General features: G+C 38.0%; 1 protein-coding gene across 1 annotated transcript in view; it reads left to right on the top strand.

Annotated features, from left to right (window-relative positions):
- Nucleotides 1-650: 650 nt before the first annotated feature.
- Nucleotides 651-10,072, top strand: part of LOC142183078 (uncharacterized) — a 52,327-nt gene continuing 42,905 nt past the window's right edge. The window contains exons 1-6 of the mRNA XM_075257985.1: nucleotides 651-744; nucleotides 2,245-2,283; nucleotides 3,208-3,272; nucleotides 4,049-4,160; nucleotides 4,244-4,359; nucleotides 7,753-7,867. Of these exons, the coding sequence (XP_075114086.1) occupies nucleotides 681-744; nucleotides 2,245-2,283; nucleotides 3,208-3,272; nucleotides 4,049-4,160; nucleotides 4,244-4,359; nucleotides 7,753-7,867 (511 nt within the window). The 5' untranslated portion in view covers nucleotides 651-680. The remainder of the gene's footprint in view (nucleotides 745-2,244; nucleotides 2,284-3,207; nucleotides 3,273-4,048; nucleotides 4,161-4,243; nucleotides 4,360-7,752; nucleotides 7,868-10,072) is intronic.

The raw sequence follows: 10,072 nt of genomic DNA, 5'->3' as shown, positions 1-10,072 counted from the left end.
AATGAATTACCACAGTATGAAGCTGATATAGAGGCTGATGTAGCAGAGCTGGATTTGAGTCAGTTTGTAATACATACAGAGGTACCGGACTCCCTATCTCAGCCCTTATCAGCCAAATACTACCACCATGTTGTTTATAATCAGTGACCGTAGAGAGATCCGATATCATTTACACAAAGTAAACACAGCTCTGATCAAATGCAGAAACCGAAAGTAAAAGCATCCAGTGACTCATTAGTGACATCATCTCCTACTGTAGACTCTCACTTGCCCCATCTTGTCCCGCACCAATATGGCTTCATCCCTTGTGCAGAGTTTGCTGATGACCCCAGTGGCATGCCTAGCATGACGTCAGGGAAGGGAATTGCTATGGTCATACATGAACTTATGTATAAATAGTCAAGGCGTTGGTCTATAAAATGAAGGTAGTCTGACATTGGAAGCTGTCGTGGATGGTGAGATATGGAGCCTGAAACTTAAAAGTTTAAACATTGTTACCCTTCTGCTTATCAGCGAATGTGTTTCGCTCTTCCTCTTTATCAGATATTTTTAGACTTTTACGGGAAGCTTTTACTTTTCTGCTTTATTAGCAATTGGGCAATGAGCTCGGACATAACCGGTAAACATCCCATTATATTACTCATTACATATCCTGGTGGGACTTCGCTTAGAGAGTAGCCATGCGCAGGTTTTTACTTTTCGCTTTTGCTGTTCTACACTTCAAAGGGACTGTCTATGGTTTAGGTAAGTGTTTAACTCTACAAATATGTTACAACCAGGTTATCAAAAATACTTATGGTGGGATACAAAGTATACAAGGAATATATTAACTCCATATAGACAAATCAGTATGTGCCTATATCCACTCAGTGTACTGTGGTTAATGAATATAGAATCCAGTTGTGCAATGTATACGCAGGTATACGTCCCACAGCAGTCGCCCTGCTATACCTGACATTTGTCCAATAGTAGTGAAGACTGTACAGAATTTATTAAAAAATGTTATAAAATATATATAGAAACTTTTTTTTAATGTAGATTGTGGGCCCCATATTGGGATCACAATGTACTTTTTTTTTTTCTATTAGTATGTTTTTGTAGAATGGGAGGAAATCCACACAAACACGGGGAGAACATACAAACTCCTTGCAGATGTTGTTCCTGGTGGGATTCGAACCCAGGACTCCAGCGCTGCACTACTGCTTTTAACTTGGTGCACTACTGTTTGTGACATGGAGTAATACGGCTCCTGGCATGGTGTACTACTGCTTTTTACATGGCGCACTAATGCTTATTACATGGTGCACTACTGTTTTGACATGGTGCGCTACTGCTTTTGGCATGGTGCACTACTGCTTTGGACATGGTGCACTAATGCTTTGGACATGGTGCACTACTGCTTTGACATGGTGCAGTACTGTTTTGGACATGGTGCACTACTGCTTTTGACATGGTGCACTACTGCTTTTTACATGGTGCACTAATGCTTATTACATGGTGCACTACTGCTTTGGACATGGTGTACTAATATTTGACTTGGTGTACTACTGCTTTTTACATGGTGCACTAATGCTTATTACATGGTGCGCTAATGCTTTGGACATGGTGCACTACTGCTTTTGGCATGGTATGCTACTGCTTTGGACATTGTGTACTACTGCTTTTTACATGGTGCACTAATGCTTATTACATGGTGCGCTAATGTTTTGGACATGGTGCACTACTCCTTTGGACATGGTGCACTACTGCTTTGGACATGGTGCACCAATGCTTATTACATGGTGCGCTAATGCTTTGGACATGGTGCACTACTCCTTTGGACATGGTGCACTAATGCTTATTACATGGTGCGCTAATGTTTTGGACATGGTGCACTACTGCTTTGGACATGGTGCACTAATGCTTATTACATGGTGCGCTAATGCTTTGGACATGGTGCACTACTGCTTTGGACATGGTGCACTAATGCTTATTACATGGTGCGCTAATGTTTTGGACATGGTGCACTACTGCTTTGGACATGGTGCACTAATGCTTATTACATGGTGCGCTAATGCTTTGGACATGGTGCACTACTGCTTTGGACATGGTGCACTAATGCTTATTACATGGTGCGCTAATGCTTTGGACATGGTGCGCTACTGCTTTGGACATGATGCACTACTGCTTTAGTATGTGACAAAATGACTTTGTTAGATCTAAGCTCTGCAGAGTTCTACTAAATTGTACATTTTTCCTTTTTAGAAAATGATCTCTTGGATTTCTCCAACCCACAAGCTCAAGGTAAACTTATCAGAGTGGATCAGTAATCCATGGCCATGCTATTGCTGATATATTTTTTCTTTATTTTTAGCTGTGACTCCTCTCTTCTCAGTCTATTTATTTTGGGAGTATTTTTATGTTTACTCCTTATATATCAATATTAATACCATGCTTGGATACCACACAGTTACAAGTTTGGAATCAATGACAACGGTTCCTTTGTTCTGTGCACGGCATAGCTATATCATCCAGCATCAGCCACTGATGGTAAATCTGGTGCAGTTTTGGACTGTCGAGTTTACATTTGCCCCCTTGCAGACGACCGTATGACTGGTCAGTGTGTATCTGGATAGCACACTGATCCATTAATTTCTATGGGTCTGTACACATGAAGCAATCACGTGTGTAGGCTGACAATCTGGGCTGCAAAATATGGAACAAGTCCTATTCTTGTCCTGCTACCACAGCTCCTATTCATTAAATGAAAGAGGCTGCGGAGCACAACTGGTGCATGGACGGCACACGGGCGACATCTGCGTGTCCCCTGTGTGCCGCACACGCCATTCATTCACGGCAGCCGGTTAGCCCATGGTCGTGTGCAACCAGCTTAAGTCTTATTATTAGTAAATGTGCCCCAATGAAGTTGAAACACTTTGTTTGCATCTACCTTACACTAGGTGCACACTAGCATATGGCTGTACTTTGTTCAGGTCTACGTGTGGACCTAAGACAGGGTGCGCGTCCGCAACAAAGCTATTCATGGTGAATAGATGTCTACCTAGTGTATGGCTGTACAGCACTATGGACTATGGCGGTTCCATATAACTTGTATGAAAAATACTAAATGTTATTGTTAATCTTAAAGGGAATAACATCTGGATCTCTTCTGCAATATGAATCTAACTTATAGACGGAAATAATTCCACAAATCCCTTTTTCTTCCAGAAATAACCAAGGATAAGAACAATACCAAAGAATTGCCTTACAAATCTTTGCAAAAGAAATTAAAGGTATGACGGAAAAATCATACTAGTCCTTTTTTTTAACACCTTTATACAAGAAGAAAGCATTTTGTTATGGGCTCCTGGCAAGGAATATTGTGATATTTGGAAAAACCTTCCCTATATTTAACATGCATGTTGGTTATGATGTTGGTTTAGGTCTATGGAGCGGTTCCAGGAGGCAGCCATAAGTCACGGTTTCTGTCTTTATTATACACTAGACACATATTAGCGGTTTTCAGCCATCCTACATGTCCGAGTGTGCAGGCCAAGGAAGGGGCAATTTTACAGCAGAATTCACTAGAATGACATCCAAACGTCATCCGATTGCTCCCTGCCCTCCATTGACTTCAATGAGGGGTTCTGTTCCGATGCCGTGGAGCAGGATAGGACCTTCTCTATAATCATCAGAACAATTACAGAAATTATCCACACTAGGGGGCAACACAATGGCTCAGTGGTTAGCACTGCAGCCTTGCAGCACTGGAGTCCTGGGTTCAAATCCTGCCAGGATCAACATCTGTAAGGAGTTTATATATTCTCCCCATATTTGTGTGGATTTCCTCCCATTCTACAAAGACATACTGATAGGGAAAACAGAAGAAATGGTCCACACTGGATACAACAGGGCTGTCTTCATGGTGGCCAGGGGCTCAGTATAAACTCACAGGCACCATCTTGGTGCACCTATTGCACCTTCTCAGATGTAATATAATACCACACGAACATACTTATTTTTTGCAGTCTCCCAATACATTATATAAGGCATATATTTTAATTTCTAGAACTTCATTGATCTTGATAAAGATGTCACCAACCTGACCATGTGGCAGATAAACTCCCTTATCTGGTGGATGCAGCAGGCACTTACCAGCCTTAAAGAACATCAGTCCAAAGGTAGAACTCCTTATATACAACTCTCATACCTCCGACTGTGATATTGATAACCAAAACCATTTTCTTTTTTTTTTTGTCTAAAGTTTATAACAAAGCTGTGCTGACAACCAACTGCACGATGCCGCCGGCTCCCAGTAATGGTGGTTTAGTGTGCGCTTATTTTGATAGTGTGTTCTACTGCAAACCAATGTGCGATCAGGTATTCCCTCTTATTACACTTCACATTGTGTTATACTTTATATTTATAGGTCAGCATTTAACAGATAAGGCTAACTTTTTAACTGGAGTTGAGAGATTGGCATTGGAAAAGATCGGATCCCGATCGTCGATGGAGTAAATTTCACGATCGTGATCGGGTTCCGATCCTGCCTAAAAAAGATAGTCTCCCTGCCCTGTACCTGCCCACACTCTCCTAAGCCACAACAAGCCCCACCTACTCCCAGCATCAGTAACACTAGCCTAGGGAGGTAGGGGCATGCACGACGCTCTGAAGGCATGTGAATGAGAGGACTGAGAAGAACGGGGAGCAACAGCGGCAGCGGTTCTGTGCAGGTAAGTGGACAGCAGGGGGGGACTAAGTATCCAGCAGATTTTTTAATCACTACACAGCGTGGAGTCCAAAAATTGAAGTGTTCAACTTTTGGACTCCATGCTGTGTAGAGAATAGGATCGTTTTTAAAATTCGATCTTTGATCGGTAAAAAATCCCATTGACTTGCATTAGGATCGGAATTGGGATAGGGATCGGGTTCAGATGGAAAATGATCAGAAATCGGATTTTAAAAACGATCCTGAAATCTCAAGATCGGCTCAACCCTAACTCTAACACATTAAGGCTAAGGCCCCACATATTGAAATTCAACTAAAAAATGGATAAAACCACTGTGGCAACGCATTTTTTGGCAGAGTTTTTAATTGCGTTTTTTCTGAGTTTTTTTTTCACCGGATTTTCTTCCGTTATTAAACCTATAGGGGAAGTGCCAGCATTTCCGCAGTGGATTTTTTTCTGCAATGTGTGCATGAGATTAGAAGATCTCATTCACTTTTCAGGTGGGGCCTTATGGTGCAATTCAACATGTAGGACAAGAAATTTTCCTATAGGCTATCATTATTATGCTGTTCAATGCAACTTTATGTAGTGAGCAACTGCAGGTTAGGGTTGAGCCGATCTTGAGATTTCAGGATCGTTTTAAAAATGCGATTTTCGATCATTTTCAGCCGAACCTGAAACTTGATTAATTGCTGATCGGGATCCGATCTTTCCCAATCCTGATCGCTCAACCCTAATGTTAGTTTTTCCCATAATAATTGGTCAGTAGCAAACCATTGTGAGAAATAACCTACAACCTCGATCCCGCCAGAAAAGATTGGGATCGGAATTCCGATCTCGATCGTGAAATTTACTTGATCGCTGATCGGAATCCGATCTTTTCCGATCCCGATCGCTCAACCCTACTGTAGATACATAAAAGCTGCATATGTCTGGAATATTTCAAGCTGTCTCACCGAATGTACAGAGGTATGAAAGAATCCTAATACTACTGACTTTTCAAAATGTGTAATCTTCAGAAAAAGGTACTGAAATAGATATGTACAGCATCAATAACGTCTAAAGATCACGTTATACTGGGCAATTAGACCTATAGAAATATATATACAGTCCTATGAAAAAGTTTGGGCACCCCTATTAATCTTAATCATTTTTAGTTCTAAATATTTTGGTATTTGCAACAGCCATTTCAGTTTGATATATCTAATAACTGATGGACACAGTAATATTTCAGGATTGAAATGAGGTTTATTGTACTAACAGAAAATGTGCAATATGCATTAAACCAAAATTTGACCGGTGCAAAAGTATGGGCACCTCAACAGAAAAGTGACATTAATATTTAGTACATCCTCCTTTTGCAAAGATAACAGCCTCTAGTCGCTTCCTGTAGCTTTTAATCAGTTCCTGGATCCTGGATAAAGGTATTTTGGACAAACAATTCAAGTTCAGTTAAGTTAGATGGTCGCCGAGCATGGACAGCCCGCTTCAAATGATCCCACAGATGTTCAATGATATTCAGGTCTGGGGACTGGGATGGCCATTCCAGAACATTGTAATTGTTCCTCTGCATGAATGCCTGAGGATTTGGAGCGGTGTTTTGGATCATTGTCTTGCTGAAATATCCATCCCCGGCGTAACTTCAACTTCGTCACTGATTCTTGAACATTATTCTCAAGAATCTGCGGATGCTGAGTGGAATCCATGCGACTCTCAACTTTAACAAGATTCCCGATGCCGGCATTGGCCACACAGCCCCAAAGCATGATGGAACCTCCACCAAATTTTACAGTGGGTAGCATGTGTTTTTCTTGGAATGCTGTTTCTTTTTGGACGCCATGCATAACGCCTTTTTTTTTATAACCAAACAACTCAATTTTTGTTTCCAAAATGAAGCTGCCTTGTCCAAATGTGCTTTTTCATACCTCAGGCAACTCTATTTGTGGCGTACGTGCAGAAACGGCTTCTTTCTCATCACTCTCTCTTACAGCTTCTATTTGTGCAAAGTGCGCTGTATAGTTGACTGATGCACAGTGACACCATCTGCAGCAAGATGATGCTGAAGCTCTTTGGAGGTGGTCTGTGGATTGTCCTTGACTGTTCTCACCATTCTTCTTCTCTGCCTTTCTGATATTTTTCTTGGCCTGCCACTTCTGGGCTTAACAAGAACTGTCCCTGTGGTCTTCCATTTCCTTACTATGTTCCTCACAGTGGAAACTGACAGGTTAAATCTCTGAGACAACTTTTTGTATCCTTCCGCTGAACAACTATGTTGAACAATCTTTGTTTTCAGATCATTTGAGAGTTGTTTTGAGTAGCCCATGATGCCACTCTTCAGAGGAGATTCAAATAGGAGATAAACTTGCAATTGGCCACCTTAAATACCTTTTCTCATGATTGGATACACCTGGCTATGAAGTTCAAAGCTCACTGAGGTTACAAAACCAATTTTGTGCTTCAGTAAGTCAGTAAAAAGTAGTTAGGAGTATTCAAATCAATAAAATGATAAGGGTGCCCATACTTTTGCACCGGTCAAATTTTGGTTTAATGCATATTGCGCATTTTCTGTTAGTACAATAAACCTCATTTCAATCCTGAAATATTACTGTGTCCATCAGTTATTAGATATATCAAACTGAAATGGCTGCTGCAAACACCAAAATATTTAGAACTAAAAATGATTAAGATTAATAGGGGTGCCCAAACTTTTTCATAGGACTGTATGTACAATCACCCAACTAAGGCTTGGTTCACATCTGCGCATGGGTTTCCCCAACCGGATTTCCCAAACGGAAATCCGCATAAAAAAGTGGTTACTTCAGAAAACACGCAGACCTCATAGACCATAAAGGAGTCCATGTAGTTTCCATTTGGTTTCCGCATGAAAAGTATGAAAAATGTGAGAGATCGGGCAAAGATGTGAACTGAGCCTAACAATGCAAACCCTCAAATGCATCATTTATGTAGGGTTAGAACTCATTATTTGTTCATCCCCATACAGTAATGAGATAACAATATAAATGCCTCCTTTTCTTGTTCTTAGGGTTATGATTTTTCATTTCTAAGGCGAAGCAGATTGTATGAAACATGTGGACAGCAGACTGGGTATACTTGGACAACTCAGTATATTGGTGGAAAGAGGCTAGCTGAATGTATAGGTAAATGTACTGCTTTAATATTGTCTACGTATATAATTATAATATACTTAGATAAGTAGAATGTTTGAAAGTTTAAATGAAAATATAGATAAATAGATATGAGATAGATAGATAGATAGATAGATAGATAGATATGAGATTGATAGTCAGATAGATAGATAGATAGATAGATAGATAGATAGATAGATAGAAGATAGATAGGAGATAGATAGATAGATAGATAGATAGATAGATAGATAGATAGATAGGAGATAGATAGATAGATAGATAGATAGATAGATAGATAGAAAGATAGAAAGATAGATAGGAGATGATAGATAGATAGATAGATAGATAGATAGATAGATAGATAGATAGATAGGAGATAGATAGATAGATAGATAGATAGGAGATGATAGATAGATAGATAGATAGATAGATAGATAGATAGATAGGAGATAGATAGATAGATAGATAGATAGATAGATAGGAGATAGATAGATAGATAGATAGATAGATAGATAGATAGGAGATAGATAGATAGATAGATAGATAGGAGATAGATAGATAGATAGATAGATAGATAGATAGATAGATAGGAGATAGATAGATAGATAGATAGATAGATAGATAGATAGGATATGATAGATAGATAGATAGATAGATATGAGATAGATAGATAGATAGATAGATAGATAGATAGATAGATACATAGATAGATAGGAGATGATAGATAGATAGATAGATAGATAGATAGATAGATAGATAGATGATAGATAGATAGATAGATAGATAGATAGGAGATAGATAGATAGATAGATAGATAGATAGATAGGAGATAGATAGATAGATAGATAGATAGATAGATAGATAGGAGATAGATAAATAGATAGATAGGAGATAGATAGATAGATAGATATGAGATAGATAGATAGATAGATAGATAGATAGATAGGAGATAGATAGATAGATAGATAGATAGATAGATAGATAGGAGATGATAGATAGATACATAGATAGATAGATAGATATGAGATAGATAGATAGATAGATAGATAGGAGATAGATAGATAGATAGATAGATAGATAGATAGATTGATTGATAGATAGGAGATAGATAGATAGATAGATAGATAGATAGGAGATAGATAGATAGATAGATAGATAGATGATAGATAGATAGATAGATAGATAGATAGATTGATTGATAGATAGGAGATAGATAGATAGATAGATAGATAGATAGGAGATAGCTAGATAGATAGATAGATAGATAGATAGATAGATAGATAGGAGATAGATAGATAGATAGATAGATAGGAGATAGATAGATAGATAGATAGATAGATAGGAGATAGATAGATAGATAGATAGATAGATAGATTGATAGATAGGAGATAGATAGATAGATAGATAGGAGATAGATAGATAGATAGATAGATAGGAGATAGATAGATAGATAGATAGATAGATAGATAGATAGGAGATAGATAGATAGATAGATAGATAGATAGATAGGAGATAGATAGAAAGATAGATAGATAGATAGATTGATAGGAGATAGATAGATAGATAGATAGATAGGAGATAGATAGATAGATAGATAGATATGAGATAGATAGATAGATAGATAGATAGATAGGAGATAGATAGATAGATAGATAGATATGAGATAGATAGATAGATAGATAGATAGATAGGAGATAGATAGATAGATAGATAGATAGATAGGAGATAGATAGATGATAGATAGATAGATAAATAAATAGATAGATAGATAGGAGATAGATAGATAGATAGATAGATAGATAGATAGATAGGAGATAGATAGATAGATAGATAGATAGATAGATAGGAGATAGATAGATAGATAGATAGATATGAGATAGATAGATAGATAGATAGATAGGAGATAGATAGATAGATAGATAGATAGATAGATAGGAGATGATAGATAGATAGATAGATAGATAGATAGATAGATAGATAGATAGATAGGAGATAGATAGATAGATAGATAGATAGGAGATAGATAGATAGATAGATAGATAGATAGGAGATAGATAGATAGATAGATAGATAGATAGGAGATAGATAGATAGATAGATAGATAGATAGGAGATAGATAGATAGATAGATAGATAGGAGATAGATAGATAGATAGATAGATTGATTGATTGATTGATAGATAGGAGATAGATAGATAGATAGGAGATAGATAGATAA

Source organism: Leptodactylus fuscus, chromosome 10, assembly GCF_031893055.1.
Source record: "Leptodactylus fuscus isolate aLepFus1 chromosome 10, aLepFus1.hap2, whole genome shotgun sequence".
Lineage (NCBI taxonomy): Eukaryota > Metazoa > Chordata > Amphibia > Anura > Leptodactylidae > Leptodactylus > Leptodactylus fuscus.
Note: the sequence above shows the minus strand (reverse complement) of the source record. Positions and strands in the feature narration are given on the sequence as shown.